Source organism: Nelumbo lutea, chromosome 3, assembly GCF_056320005.1.
Source record: "Nelumbo lutea isolate HS-2025 chromosome 3, American lotus-T2T, whole genome shotgun sequence".
NCBI classification, from domain to species: Eukaryota; Viridiplantae; Streptophyta; class Magnoliopsida; order Proteales; family Nelumbonaceae; genus Nelumbo; species Nelumbo lutea.
Genome location: NC_142686.1, coordinates 7914473 through 7929278, shown reverse-complemented (window position 1 = coordinate 7929278; position 14806 = coordinate 7914473). Strand labels below are relative to the sequence as shown.

Sequence of the window (14806 nt, the reverse complement as noted above, 5' to 3'; positions counted from 1 at the left end):
CGGGAACCAGTGGCCAAAGTGGTTGCATTTCTGGCCCGGTTTTCAAAACCATGGTCAAAATCCATATGAGTTTTTTTTTTTTTTTTACATTGAAACTGGATTCCCTAGTATGTTTGGGATTTCAATTTGGGTTATCTATAAAGGTCCTGGTTCAGACAGGCTTATTCTCATGGTGGAGACTCTTTATAAGTCTCGTAATTTTGTATGATTGTTTGGTTTTATCTTTCTTTTCTTACACTATGAGTTCAAGCTAACTTGAAAGTTTATCATGAAAAAATAGAACTATCTAATTTCAATATAATATTAAGAAGATGCTGTTTTGCTTTCCCTCCTCCAGACTATCACTTTGACAATGCTAGACTTAAAATTGCATTTCCTTGTACAGCTAAGCAGCAGCACCACTTTCTCCATACATGCTCTACTTTCTTTTAGAGGTGTTTATCAACACCAGATTCTCAGATTAGTTGTGTCATCTCTGTGTAACCTCTGTGTATTACGATATAAACTTCTTATCAATGGAGTGGAATAAAGAGCATACATCCATGTCTGCTACTCTGATTTTAAGTTGTGTATAATGCTGTCAATGCAAGGAGTATAACATAAAGAAACTCCAAACACCCAACACTCCATGCTTGTATGGTCCATTACAAATGAACCTCTCTCTCTCTCTCTCCCACCTTTTTTGCCTTTCTTTCTTTCTTTCTTTTATTTGTTTGTCACTTTCAGCCTATAGTGTAGTCTCATATGCAATCTTAATGATTGAAGAATATTGAAACAAAAGGCACCATAAGAGTAATTATATGGAAGTTTTGATCAAAATCAGCAGATTTGTTAACCAAAAACCTAAAAACCATTGGTTAAACTTCAGCTCATGTAAACAGAAAAACTTGTTTGCATTTCTAATATCAAAATTCTAGTTGTTTTCAGCTTAGCAGACTCAGAAGCTAGATATTTAAGTGCTTAATTGTATTAGAGTCCAAAAGCCATTTCACTACAAGGGACCACCTATTGAGTAAAGGTGAGGGTGTATATCCAGTGATTGATTGAATGATCTGTATTGATGCTGGTATAACATGAAGGAGCACATTATGTAGCTTTGCTTGTGTCTTTCATCTATGTGCTGATCCTTTACCCATTGTTTAGATTTGGTGAGATCATCATAAATTTTTCACTTCAATTATATGACTGTATTACATGCAAAAGTTATGCCATTACTGTCATTTCAGGGTATATACATAGGCATCTGATTAATGGTTTGACATAAATGTCCCAACATATTGTCAAGGAAACAAATGCCAAAGACAGAAAAGCATTTTGTGGCATTGCTATTGTTTTACTCCTTATGTCTGCTTCTCTTTTGGCAGAACATGTGTTGTGGGGAAAGTGTGAAAAAGCCAAGCTTACACAATTTCAGATGTAATTCATCATTAAGTGGAAAATAAGAACCCAGAGAGAAGGGGCTTAATGTACAGTCAACTGGGAGATTGGGCTGAGGGAATGACAAAGCCACGTACTATTACCACCCACTGTCCATTCTCCTCTTTTAACCATAAAATTTGTACTTCCATTCTTTTTGTTGGGGATTGGGGGTGAGGGAATGTTTGGAGATAAAATTTGTGAATGAATGAAGGTTAAGCGTTCTGTTCATACTCTATATCTGTCACTACAAAACCATCCAACTTCTCGAGTACTTGAATACATCTCATGGGAAGGTCAGATTGCTGGAGAACTATGTATACCCTAATCAGGACTAAGCAGTTGGCTAACAAGTATCAGCTGAGATTCCATTAAGTAGGTACTTTCCTTCGACTTCCTGAACCACCATTGGTTCTCATGATTGCGATTTCGAAGAGCAGAGTATGGCGATTCTGCTGAACAATTGTTGAAAATGACCAAAATGACTGGTATTGGCATTTTGATGCACTATTTACAGAGGTTCACCAAACACAAAATTCTTTATCAGTGTGATTGCACCAGATTAAAGGAAAGCAGTGAGCACTGAGCACACTGTCATGAGGAGCTTTAATTTTCTAATGTAGGAGTTATTTTTTTCTTTAATTTGGTGAACCTCTGGAAAGTGTGCATCAAAATGCCAATACCAGTGATCAAAACACAATTTATCTTCAATATAATAGGCTTCCACCCTGCAAATGTATACCGTCAAACCAGGTTGTGATTGGGTGACGTGAGCTAACCCTTTTCTTAATACTCAGGCCATGAGCCGATCTCTGGAGGTTACCCCAGCTCATTTTTTCGACTAAGAGCCGGTTCAAATCATAGATGGAAGGGTAGATCCTTTGGGCTTTGGATCTGGTACATTTTTATACTTTGGCAGACGGATACGACTCCTAGGCTTCCGAGCTCCCCAAAGGACGACGCATTCGACTCCTAGGCTGAAACGTAACTCCAAAAAGGCTTGAAAAAACAGAACATTTACCCGACTGATTATATATATGTTCATGTTCATGTTCATCATTCATCATTCATCAGTGGAGTACTTGGGAGGACACCAGCGGAAATGAACTGTTGTGTCGCATTCTTGCACTCTCGCTTAGTTGGACATATTTTGAGCTTCGCGCATTGCGTAGGGATTCGTGCAAGTTGGAAGGAGGATGGGCGTGAGCTTGTTTAGCTGAGCCCGAGGTATGCCAAACCTCTGAGTTGGTGGATCTTGTTTCGTCGGTAGAGTGAAATAGTGAATCGAAAACTAGAAGTAGGTTATAGGTTACTGTGTCACTCGCTGAGCATTGTAACAGCTTATGAGACAAGTGGCAAGTTAGTGGACCTCGTCTGTAGGTTAGCCACGTTGCACCTTGTTGTTCAGAAGTAAACCCATGTGCCAGTCATCAAATTTAGTTAAGTTGAGCCCTCCGGATCCGACTTTGGATTTCCTCCTAAACAATAATAAAAGCTGCAATCAGTAACAATAATAATAATAAACAAAAGGAGACAAGCATAAACTACTCTGCACACCGAATGTGATTTTCTTTTTTTTTTTTTTGATTGGCTTCAAGTTCCAACTCCCAACAAGGTGGTAATGATGGGATGAATCGTAGTCTGAGGTGGCTAAATTGTTGGCACGTAGCAATCGTACAGGTACAGAGTGGATGAAGCACAGAGTACAGTAAGAGAGAGGGAAAGGGAATTGAGTATTTGCCTATTTGGTATTCGCTCACATCGCAATTTGCCGCCTCCTGGTGAGTCCTGCCCCAAGTGTAAAAGTAAATTCTAAAAACCGATCATATGGATGATCCTAGAGGCCAGTGGGATGTGGGAGCCCTGGCCATCTGTGTCGTATTCGTTTGGACATTGGGACACGAAAAAAAGAGTAGGTCCTTCTTCCTTATCCTTCCGTCCTGATGTGAACGTGTTGCTCTTCCCCATCTCCCATCTCCCATCTCCATGCACTGCACTCAACCACCCTACTCACTTGATGTTGGGGTATCCCATCTCCCATCGAATCCATTCCCCCAAAAATATTACATTATTTTAAGCAAATAAATTTTTGGAAAATTGGATTCATCCACAATTGGAATTGGAATTTGGAAAAGAAGAGGAAGAAGCCCCGATCGAGCGCCTGCTCCCTCCTCCCTTGCCTAGGGCGGTTAAAAACTAAAAAGCACCGGAAGCGTATTTTATTATCATGCGCCACCATTTGACACAGCGATCCACATGCATCTTGCCTTCCTGGTTCACGTGCATGCATGTGACACCTCCTCAGTCCCCCCCCACCCTCATGACTCATGAATCTTCCCATCTTCCCCCAACCCAAAAAATGCTTTGTGAGTAGTGATTTGTGATATATACTTACAAGATAAGTGCTACAGTGCTACCGCACCTCTACTCCTCTCATACTGTCTTCTCATCTGAATCCAACATAACTCCTCTAGTCCAATTAATTAATTTAATTACTCTCTCAGTTTATCAAATCAAAGCCTTTCTATTCTTGTCTCCGTTCCTCCAAACCTCCACAACCCTGTCAAATCTTGGTCTTCTTTCACACTCCCAGCCCCAGGGGACAAAGAAAAGAAAGCTTTAAAAATATTAGGTTCTGATCCAATGGTCAGATGCAATTTGACTGCGGTCGACGATTTATACAAATCCCACTCGCGCAATAGTTTCTTGGACCAGCGGCGTCCATCCGCTCTCTATAGTATTGAGTCAATCAGTCACGACTCACGACCGCAGCAGAGCCTGAGCTTAAACCGGGAGTTGAAAAGAAAGATTTCGTTTCGGACCAAACTCCAAAATAGACCCTACAGTACTCGTCGTAGTAGTACAGTCTACGGTACTTAGGGCTTGAACTTTTTATTACTTAATGATAATTGTTTTTTCGGTAAGAATTATTGTTGTTTTTTTCTAATTAATTATTTCTATTAATACGACAGACAAAGTACCTCTTTTTATCTAATAGATAAGAGAGAAATAATACGTATAGTCCTTTTTCTTTTTTAGTAAAAAGAAATTAGTTAATTAATTAATATCCGAGGTAAAGAAAAGAAAAGGCGCTCTCTTCAGCCTTCGGTCTTGAGTCTTCTCAGGAGTTGTCTCTGTCTCTCTGTCTCTCTGTCTCTCTCTCGCTTTGCTGCTGGTGACTGGGTGTAGACTATAGAAGAACAAGGAAGAACCGAAGAGAAAGGGAAAAAATAAACGAGAGAATAAAAAGAAAAAGAAAATCACAAGGAAGAGAGAAGAGAGAATATCCAAGAAGATAAAGACGGATTGATTTGCATTGCATTTGCTACTGCTTTGATTTGTTTGCTGGTGCCTGCTGGAGTTGGACTCGTTTCGTCTAATCTCTCCAAGACGAGTGACGACGAAATAACAGAAATTCGGTAGAGTTCTCTTCTCTCAGCTCCAGTACTGCCCCCTTCTCCTGTTTGGATCCGATCTATTAAGCCCTTTTCTGAAAAGTAAAAAAAGAGAAAAAAAATCTCTCTCTTTTCATCTCTGAAGCGTCTCATTTTACTTTCCAGCCATGAAAGATCGCCCCCTCTGCATTCTGAGATCTATTCTCTGATCAGTGATCAGGTAATCGATTCTTTCTTTTTTCTTTTTTCTTCCCATTTGTGTACTTCTTATTCTCTTTGAATCTCTTTCAGCAATAGCTTGGCAGACTACAATGGAAATCCGGGTGTTTTATTTTTAATTTTCGTTCGACTGCGTAAATTGATTAAATCTTGCCTTTTTCTCCTTCGGCGGGAGATATTTATTTCCGTAATCCTTAGGAATCCTCTTCACTGTCTGGGATAATAATGGTGGTATCGGTAACGCGTGTGTGCAGATTTGGAAATTTTGATTTTGAGGAAAAAAGAGAGAATCTTTGAATCGCTTTGTCTGAATTATCCTTCTTGCTTGATCTTGTACGGCAGAATCCCTGTCTTGATTCGTTTACTTGAGAGGACGATTTGAGTTGAGTATCGTGTGATTGATGGCTACAGCTCCAGAGCTACATACCGCTTCCTCCCAAAAACCTATGGTTGAAGAGTTGAGTTGCAGCGCGTCAGCTTCGACGCCAAATTGCTCCAAAGAATTCCTGCCCGATGCAATTCGTGCTTCCTCTAAAGCTCATGATTCTGCTTCCGTTCCAGGTTCTAACTCTTCCCCCGTCTCAGCAAATCCTCGTTCTTTTCAACCACCGCCACGGTCTTCTCCAAAACAATCGAGTAATGGAGTCTCGTCCACTTCATATGTGACCGCACCGGATCACGATACCAAGACTACTAACTATCCAGCAGCTCCTGCTATGCATCAGAAGCATTCCCACAAGACAATCCAAGACCATTTGCAGAAGGAAGAAGTACCCAGTTCCTTGAAAAAATCTCATAAATCGAACAGAGGGCAACCTTTACCGGTGGACATAAAGGATAGCAAGATGGCTGGAGCAACCACTCAGGAGGAGGTTCTAACAGAAACGAATCCGGAGCCGGAACCTTGCATTAAAAATCACATAGACGATTCAAAGACTCCTAAGTCAACTTGCTTGCCGAAGCAAGAAGGCTTTGTTTCGGGTCCTTGTGAAGATCCAGATAACAGCTCATTAGCACCACAGTCGGGCATCAACCGTTATCCTAGTCCTGATAACAATTTCTGCACTGAGGCCCAATACATAGAAGCTAAGGAGAGCTTTGCTGCCACAGATGTTAGTGACCGTGTCAGCAGTGTGGAAAAATCTGGTGGAAGTGCCAAAGCTAGCAACTCCTGTGATTTTGTAGAGAGCAGGAAAACTAGTATCTGCAGAGGAAGCACTGGCAGTGATGTTAGTGATGAGAGTAGTTCAAGTAGCATGAGCAGTGCTGTATACAAACCCCACAAAGGGAATGATAGAAGATGGGAGGCAATTCAAGCTGTCCGTTCTCGTGATGGGGTGTTGGGATTGAATCACTTCAGGCTCTTGAGGAGGTTGGGCTGTGGAGATATAGGTAGTGTTTACCTATCTGAGTTAACTGGGACTAGAAGCTTATTTGCCATGAAGGTCATGGACAAAGCAGCTCTAGCAAGTCGGAAAAAGCTTCTGAGGGCTCAGACAGAAAGAGAGATTTTGCAGTCTCTGGATCATCCGTTCCTGCCTACTTTGTATACACACTTCGAGACAGAGAAGTTCTCTTGCCTAGTCATGGAGTTTTGCCCAGGAGGAGACCTGCATGCACTCCGTCAACGACAACCAGGAAAGTATTTTCCTGAGCATGCAGCTCGGTATAATCCTAATCCTGTTCTTATTTCCTTTGGTTCTTTTCTTATAGCTGATGGCATATGAAAACTTATTAAACTGAGCAAGTAGCCAATGCTTTAAGGTAAAGAAGATGTACAAAAGGAACATGCATTTCTAACTAAGATTTGAACAATCTAATAATCTATATAATGTTTTTTTAGCATTGGTGAACTTTCCTCTGCATAAATCCACAGGATGGCATACGAAAAATGACCTCCTGCCGTTAAACCTTTGAGAAGCAAAATACCGATATAATATAAGTTGACCATGCAAATGCATGTCTACAATCACTTAGAAATATGCGCTTTTGTCTATTCAGATGATAGAAGATATTTAAATCTTGTCATGATCCCGAACCTAAGCCACTGTACAGAGCTAGCATGGTCAATAAGTACCTTTAATTATTTCTGAAATGATTTTTTTTGCCTGGATCACTTGTGATTTTCTTTGTAAATCATAACCAGGATCTTTTTAATTTCATTTTATCATCATTAGGGTCATTTATAATTGATAAACCCTACCATTGTTCCAGCTTTTAACACAAAGAAGATGACTCTGTTCTTCCTTCACCACCACGAACAATGGCCTCCGAACTCCCTTTGAAATCTACCAAGTTACTTTAAAGATAGTTAGAATAAGTAAGCACATCATATCATCTCTCTTCCACATGCCTGGAATTCTTCCCTTTGCTCAGTTCCTGGCATTCTTTAGTTTTCTTATTTAATTCATTAAATATCTTTCAATTCCTTTCCACATTTCAGTGCTTCTCTGGGCATTAACCTATGAAATTTGTAAAAGACACATCTATCCACTCCACTTTGCACACAGGATTAAACTGGATAAACATTTTTGTTGCCAATCTTCTCCTAATTCCTATTATCATTTGGATGCTCACTGCTTCTTCCCAGTCCCTCTTCCTCCTTTGTTCTTGAATTAGAACTACGTTTTCTAGATACCCATTCCCACCCCAAAAGAAAATTGTGAACAAGTGAAATAATTTGAACTTGGTTTTAGATTGTAATAAGTTACAACTATTCCATATGGGCAAAATTCATGTATATATAGAAAGGCCGTTATCCAATGTTGATCCCAGCTATGTGGGGTCGTATTTTTTTACTGACTAACAGAAACTGATTCATTAATATTAAGGAAAGATGTACAAAGAGGATATGTGGGGTCTTGGGAGGGGTAGAATGGGTATGGACCTAACTTTTCCCCCCACAAGGTGGCTGCTCTCAGAGTTGAGCTCATGTTCCAATGCTTGTCAGCCTGAGGTTTTGTTATTACACCGAGCAATGCCCCCTATAGTCATTTGGTAGGTGTTATAGGCATGCCATATTCTCAAACTTTGTATCATGTACAACTTATTTGTATCAATATAGATGCTCTCAAACTTGAACCCATATTCTCACGCTTGTCAGCCTGAGATTGTACCATTACACCAAGTTATGTCCCCTATGGTATGCATATGGTAGGTGTTACAGACATGTCTTGATGCACTGCACACTACATTTCAACCTCATGTCATGTATACAACTTATTTGTATCAATTTGGTGATTGTGGAGTGTGGATGGTTTTTACAAGTGGATTAAAAGTTTATTGGCTTTAGTTTCATTGAATTAACTTTTGCAATCATGGTGCAGGTTTTATGTTGCAGAGGTTCTCCTTGCTTTGGAGTACCTACACATGCTTGGGATCATTTATAGAGACCTTAAACCAGAGAATGTTTTAGTGAGGGAAGATGGCCATATAATGCTTTCAGATTTCGATCTCTCTCTAAGATGTGCAGTCTGTCCAACATTGGTGAGGTCCACAAACACAAACATGGACTCAGCAAAGAACTCTGGCTACTGTGTTCAGCCTTCTTGCATCGAGCCAACTTGCATGATCCAGCCATCTTGCATACAACCAACATGTTTTGCACCACGTTTCTTGTCAAGAAAACCCAAGAAAGAAAAGAAATCAAAACCAAAAAATGAAGTTTATAATCAGGTATCTCCGCTTCCAGAGCTCATTGCAGAACCTACAAATGCTCGGTCAATGTCTTTTGTGGGTACCCATGAGTATTTGGCCCCTGAAATCATCAAAGGTGAAGGCCATGGCAGTGCTGTAGATTGGTGGACATTTGGTATCTTTCTCTATGAGCTTTTGTTTGGGAAGACTCCATTCAAAGGTTCAGGAAACCGTGCTACCCTCTTCAATGTGGTAGGGCAGCCCCTAAGATTTCCTGAATCACCTACTGTGAGTTTTGCTGCAAGAGACTTGATCAGAGGTTTGCTTGTGAAAGAGCCACAACATCGCCTTGCATATAGGCGTGGGGCCACTGAAGTTAAGCAGCATCCATTCTTTCAAAGTGTCAATTGGGCACTTATCCGGTGTGCCAGTCCACCTGATGTGCCAAAGCCTTTTGTAATGGACTTCCCAACAAGAACAGAAGTGCCAAAGGCACCAACAAATGAGAGGATGCCAGGAGTAGATGTGAAGCCTTCAGGTAATTATTTAGAGATTGATTTCTTTTGATTCTTGTAAGTTGCACCAGTTTGATGGTAAGATATTGTGATTGAATGGTTCTTTTCCATGGCAAGGAGATCAGAAGTTGTAGCTGCTCTCAGTTGCACATGTAACTAGTCTTTATTTGCATTAAGCATGATAAGTCCTGCAAAAACGAGTAAAGAAGTTACTTTTCTTTCTTCTGTCAACCCCTATCCACAGCTAACGTAAATGATTTCTGGTAGCCCATTGCATGCGTCTTGTTTTTAGCAGAGCCAGTCATTGTAGAAATGTTTTGCATGGTCATACAGAAAAATGAAGCCAACTACTGCAATTCCTCAACTATTTGGAGATGTTGGAGTGCATGCTGTGGGAGAGCTTTGGGTAACATTTGGTAATCATCTAATGGTGGTACTCCTCAATTCTAACAGATCAATATTGAGTGTCATCGTTCTGCTGGTATTAGGTCCACTGTTTCTCTTAACTAAAGAACTGCACTTTTTGGACCTATGCTTGCTGGATCTTAAATTTATAGTTAGAATGATTGCATGTTTTTCTCTCTGTTACTCGTAGGAACCTGTAGGTAGTATTTTTTGGCAGGCTGTAGTTATGAGTTTGAGCAGTTTCACATATCTACTGTGGCACTGTCTAGATGCTAGCATTTCATACCATACCTTAACAATCTAGAAGCGCCAAAAAAAAATCTAGAAGCAAAGTATAACTTGTGATTCATGCTCTTCAAGATTATTACTTATTTTGGATCTAGATCATTATTCGGATGAGTCTTGTACTTTGTACATGCGTCTTAAGATAAAGGTTCTGCAAATAATTTAAGAGGTAACCCCTACCAGCATTGTGCAATGGTTCACTCTCATCGGTTCAGTGGATTAGTTCTGGTTTTGTATCCTCCCAAGGCTTTTTTTTTGGGGTACAGGTTAAGCACTGAAACCAAAATGGTAGAGACCTTGCAACTCTTGCTGGATGTTTGTTGCTTTTTGGTATGGCCTGAAGCTCCATTAAGAACATCTAGTAGAGTTGCACATCTCATAGATCGACATTATCTTCTTTGGAGTAGGTCTGCATGAAGGGATGCTATTTGCATGCTACAGTAGATAATTACAAATAATGTCTCCTATGCGTTCTTTCAGTTTATATTGGATACTGCAAGAATAAGGGAAGGATGCTACTAGGTCTCCGTCTTGGCAACCATGGTGAGTTAAGGGTTAGATTTTAGCCCAATGGGTGCTTTGTTGCCACTAACCAGTGCTTGATAATTTGGGAGCAAGAAAATATGGTTAAAGTTAAATTAATTCAATACTTAAATAGGTGGTCAGATTCACTTGTCCCATTTACAAACAAGCACAGAAATTGATCGAGAGTTCATAATTGACGAAGGGTTTCTGCTGTGTTCCGTGAACTACTGTTACATTTCGTTTTCTTCAATAATATATTCACTAACTTTTGTTAAAGCAAGACACCAAGGTAAATGCGTTATTTAAAAAATCCTTGAGAACTTGTTAGTTATTATTCATTCGGACGTTAGATCAGCAAGTCAGTTTCGTGCTTTCCTTCCAAAGGGAGTCACAATAGTGCACCCAGTCCTTGTCGAGTTGACTAATTCAGTGAACACTCGCTTGCATGCAAGCATGCATACTCTTCCCATTTTTTCGAAACTTTCAGGTACCTTGCCAGTTGCCACGATGCATTTTCCTTATACAACCATTATAGGTGTTTTAGTCTTTCAGATATAGACCATGGTCTCAGATATTTTAAGACCAATAGAGAGTCAGAGAAACATATGATATCCCTCAATTAGACTTTGCTGAAAAGCACACGCATTCAAAGAAGCTCCTTTCTGCATTTCGCGTAATTTCTGGTTTCTGTCGACTTGATGGTGGAGAAGGTTGCATTTCCATTATTCGTTGTCGTACAACCTTTCTACCACCAAAAACAATGTTGACCTCACAAAATTCAGGAGCATTTTTCTGGACAAATTCACTTTTCCCCAATCCCTTCCTCGACCGCCTGCAAAGATAACTCAACTCTTCAGCCACGAGGTTCGACAGATTTACAAGCTAAACAAAAAACTATTCATGGCTGGACAGGACCAGGGAAGATTACCTGGGATACCTCTCTGGGGAATGTAAGAATAACTGAATTGTTTTTTTTTTTTTTTTTTTCCTTTTTTGTCATATAAAGACTAGGGTGGGGGTGGGTAGTGGACTCTGTTCCCAAGAACTGTGTGACAATTCCCAATGGGGCAGGGGAGTCTGTGAAGCCGTGCTGTTTGACCCTTTTCAATATGCATATATGGGGAGCATGTTTGCTGGTTGAGTTGTTTAGCGAACTTCCCTAAGCAATTCAGGAACTTCCACTTGGCAAAAATTTGGGGCTTTAATTGAAAGAGAGCCAGATTAAAGATTAAGGGATATAATTAGTTGGACAAAACTTTACCTCTAATATAAGGTTGGGTATAGGTCTATAGGAGTAACGTGGACTGTGTTGTTGTAAACGTGACTAGTAAGTAGGTCTCCCATCTGATAGAGTATACAACCCAGATCGATAACATAATTTCCCCATTATAGCAGAAACCAGAAAGAGGTATGGTATTCCAAGTTCTGACCTTTTTCCTTATGTATCCATTTTTTATGTAGTTTTACTTTAGCCCTTTGCTTGGTTAGAAGAGAGAAAAGGCAAGAACAAAAATGACCAGGGTTACCTAGAGGAAGGGGTTCGCTTTGTTCCCATGACAAGGTTGGTAATGTTAAGAACAGGAATGAGTTCCAGAATTGCTTTGGCTGTGTGATCGCTTTCAATAAGCATTGTGTCTACAGCTACCTGACACAAGAAAACGTAAGCATCAATCTTATTAAGATGTGGCAGTTCCTAGGCGCACCCATATGAATAAAAAATACAGCGCAAAACATTCCTTCACCTTCGCATCACGGCACAAACGAATGTATTTCTGCAAGAGGTACTCCCTCCTGGTGTTCTCCACCTGGATGTACTCCTTCACATGTTCTTGGCTCATTTGACTCTTTGCTACTCTCCCAACTACACCCACACCACAAAAAGGAAAAATAAATAAAGAAAAACCCAACCACATTTATGAGTCAGGAGTTTTAAGAGGGAAGATAATGTCAAAGAGATGTATAAAAAGTCTGTGTGACCAATAAAACACAAATACTCCCTACTGACTGCTTTATTTTCAGACAGTACTTGTGACAAGTAGTGCACAATCACTTGGAGTTGGATGAACTATGGCCTGATCAGAGATCTAAAATTTGAGAGTGTCTATAAAATTAAAGAGAACATAGGTATGCCAAGCCTGTCTAGTGCGTGCGTCTAATATATACTTAATTGGTGAACCATGTTGAATGTTATTTATGTAAACAAAAACACACAAGGCAATCGGTTCCTTTATTCTTACTCCTTTGGTCTGATAGATATAGCACCGAGTACCTGATCACCTGTCACCACTAGGTTAGTTGGGGTTGGAATAATTCTTTAAGCGCACCCTGATTTCTTAAACCTTGCAATTTCAATGGTTATCCCCAGACCTGTTTAAGTCCAGCCGGGTCTCTTTGGGGAGTGGTCAGTGGGCACTTCCTCAACCCAGTCTGACTGGTTAATTAATTTCTAAGAGAATCAAAGAAGAAAGACTAGGCTAACTCACCCATATCCTTCCTGGATTAATTAGGCAGCTTGAGATATAAAGACAATCAACTATGTTTTATGGCCACACTCAGCTCCAAAAACTCATTTACCACACAGAGTACTACTAGTCCTCCCAGTTAAGCTCCTCCAACAAGTGATGATCAGTGTGATCTCTGGACTAGACGTAGCCGGATGTAATCGTTATATACATATATTATAGAAATTGCTCCTTTGCATCCGAGAAACAACATTTGAAGCAAAAAAAAAAAAAGTAGAGATACAAAAGGCTCAGTTTAATTATGTTACCAGGAGTAGGGATGTAATCGATGGGAGGGAAGACATGGATGAGATACAAGCGAGCTCCTTGAGATACAACATGATCGAGAGACCATTTCAGAACATCCAAGTCGTTTTTTCCGACAGCCACGTAAACGTCGCGAGGTTCTTCATTTCTGCTGCCTGCAGTTACTATAATCTCACTGCCTTCTCCTAGCTCTACTATTTCAGGAGATCGCTCCTCCTCCTCCGACGGTGACATAATATTCTCTTCCTCCATCTCTTATCGCCTTCTCGTCGCATTTATCAGAGCAAGGGAGACGGGGCGAGCAAGAAAGTTATATGGGTTTGGCAATTTATAGGGGGTCCAGTACTGTGGTAAAAGGGAAAAGAGATTCTCTTTAATTTTGTCAAGGTCTGTAGGCGCTTGGATCACTGACTACGCCCACCCCACTCTCCATTCTCCAAGCTCCAACGTGCTTTTGTTCTCTCTGCAATTCAACTCTCCTTCTAAGCCCCCATTACACAGATAAGAACAAAAACAATTTGAAACTTGCTTCCTCCCAAAATTAACATATGGGTTTTGCGGTCCAGGTCCAAGCTAAATGATTCAAACTCATCATCAGTGCGTAAACCCACTTCATTCATGCACATGGGGGAAGGATTATTTAATCACTGATACATATCTCTTTCTTTCTAGGCAAGTATGGTGCATTAATTGCATTTTGCAGCTAAAAGTGTGAATCAGTGATAAATATACTTTGTAGAATATAATGAATAAGATCATAAGACATTTTTAATGTGATTGGTTTAAATCTTAATTTAGCATACCCTAAATATTGTTGAATTCAACTACTTAGACTTTTTTTTTTATTCTCCTTTTATCTTTGTTAGGAAGAACGAAAAAAACCTTTATTTTTTGAGGTTTTAACTAGGTCCACACACAAGAATGCTTATGGTCCTTGGAGTCTTGAGACAAAAAGGGCAGCGGTTGAAAATAATTGAAATGGCGGCCTTTGGTTGGCCATGTATGCTTTTGCCTTTTCAACTACTTCGCAAAATGGGGTGGTGGCCCTCTGAAAGCACTATTTGCTTTCCTACTTATTGAGACGTGTCACTTGATTCCTTCATTTTCCTTTCTCTTTCAACAGAAGACCAACTGAGTTTTAGCCATGCCAATAAAATTTTGGGAAGGGTTTAACTTCCTCCCTTACTCATTTACGCATGCTCCAAAGTAAGTTGCAGGGTGAAAATTCGACAATGTATACGAATCTGACCTCTAATGTTGTATTTGGAAATGATGCAAATAAAGTATAAATACAGAGTACATTTTGATTTATACGGATGTAAAGTTAGGTTAGTTTTGCATGAAAAAAATTTACTTTCTTATCAAACGATTTTTAGTTGTAATGGATGTAAATGCAAATCCCAATATAAAAATATACCTTTACACAAATGCTTTCTTGTCAAACGCCAGCAAAACTGAACTAGAGTGCATATTTGCACTGAACATGTACATCATATTAATTTCCCATTTTATCATCATCATCATCATGTCCTACATGAATCCTATTTTTTTCATTTCAGTCTATTTAATGTCATATTCATTGTTAAATTATGAGCTTAATACTTTTTTTACTTTAACTCATTTAACTCATTTAACTCATTGT

The 14806-nt window shown here is 39.8% G+C and overlaps 2 protein-coding genes across 5 annotated transcripts; one reads left to right on the top strand and one right to left on the bottom strand.

Annotated features, from left to right (window-relative positions):
- Nucleotides 1-4180: 4180 nt before the first annotated feature.
- Nucleotides 4181-9412, top strand: LOC148862709 (serine/threonine-protein kinase D6PKL1-like). Of its 4 annotated transcripts, none has more exons than XM_088979996.1 (4): nucleotides 4511-4835; nucleotides 4977-5031; nucleotides 5373-6696; nucleotides 8357-9412. In XM_088979996.1, exons 3-4 carry the CDS (start codon nucleotides 5432-5434, stop codon nucleotides 9231-9233), a joined length of 2142 nt encoding a protein of 713 aa, XP_088836122.1. In that variant the 5' UTR covers nucleotides 4511-4835; nucleotides 4977-5031; nucleotides 5373-5431; the 3' UTR covers nucleotides 9234-9412. The 4 variants fall into 4 exon arrangements, with proteins under 4 accessions (XP_088836120.1, XP_088836122.1, XP_088836121.1 ...); XM_088979997.1 differs by having other exon boundaries at nucleotides 4547-4835; nucleotides 5285-6696; XM_088979994.1 differs by having other exon boundaries at nucleotides 4181-5031.
- A 1281-nt stretch (nucleotides 9413-10693) lies between these two features.
- Nucleotides 10694-13820, bottom strand: LOC148862708 (U-box domain-containing protein 33-like). Its single transcript, XM_088979999.1, has 4 exons — nucleotides 13167-13820; nucleotides 12139-12257; nucleotides 11923-12041; nucleotides 10694-11228 (listed from the first exon to the last, which is right to left on the bottom strand). Exons 1-4 carry the CDS (start codon nucleotides 13414-13416, stop codon nucleotides 11012-11014), a joined length of 705 nt encoding a protein of 234 aa, XP_088836125.1. The 5' UTR covers nucleotides 13417-13820; the 3' UTR covers nucleotides 10694-11011.
- Between the last annotated feature and the right edge of the window lie 986 nt (nucleotides 13821-14806).

Bases quoted from the DNA above. Each gene is read 5' to 3' on its own strand.
- LOC148862709 (XM_088979994.1), top strand. From the start codon at position 5,432: ATGGCTACAGCTCCAGAGCTACATACCGCTTCCTCCCAAAAACCTATG. The intron at 6,697-8,356 runs GTATAATCCTAA...ATCATGGTGCAG, and splicing joins TTTCCTGAGCATGCAGCTCG to GTTTTATGTTGCAGAGGTTC.
- LOC148862708 (XM_088979999.1), bottom strand. From the start codon at position 13,416: ATGGAGGAAGAGAATATTATGTCACCGTCGGAGGAGGAGGAGCGATCT. The intron at 12,258-13,166 runs GTAACATAATTA...GTGTGGGTGTAG, and splicing joins CGATTACATCCCTACTCCTG to TTGGGAGAGTAGCAAAGAGT. The intron at 11,229-11,922 runs GTAACCCTGGTC...TTATCTTTGCAG, and splicing joins AAGCGAACCCCTTCCTCTAG to GCGGTCGAGGAAGGGATTGG.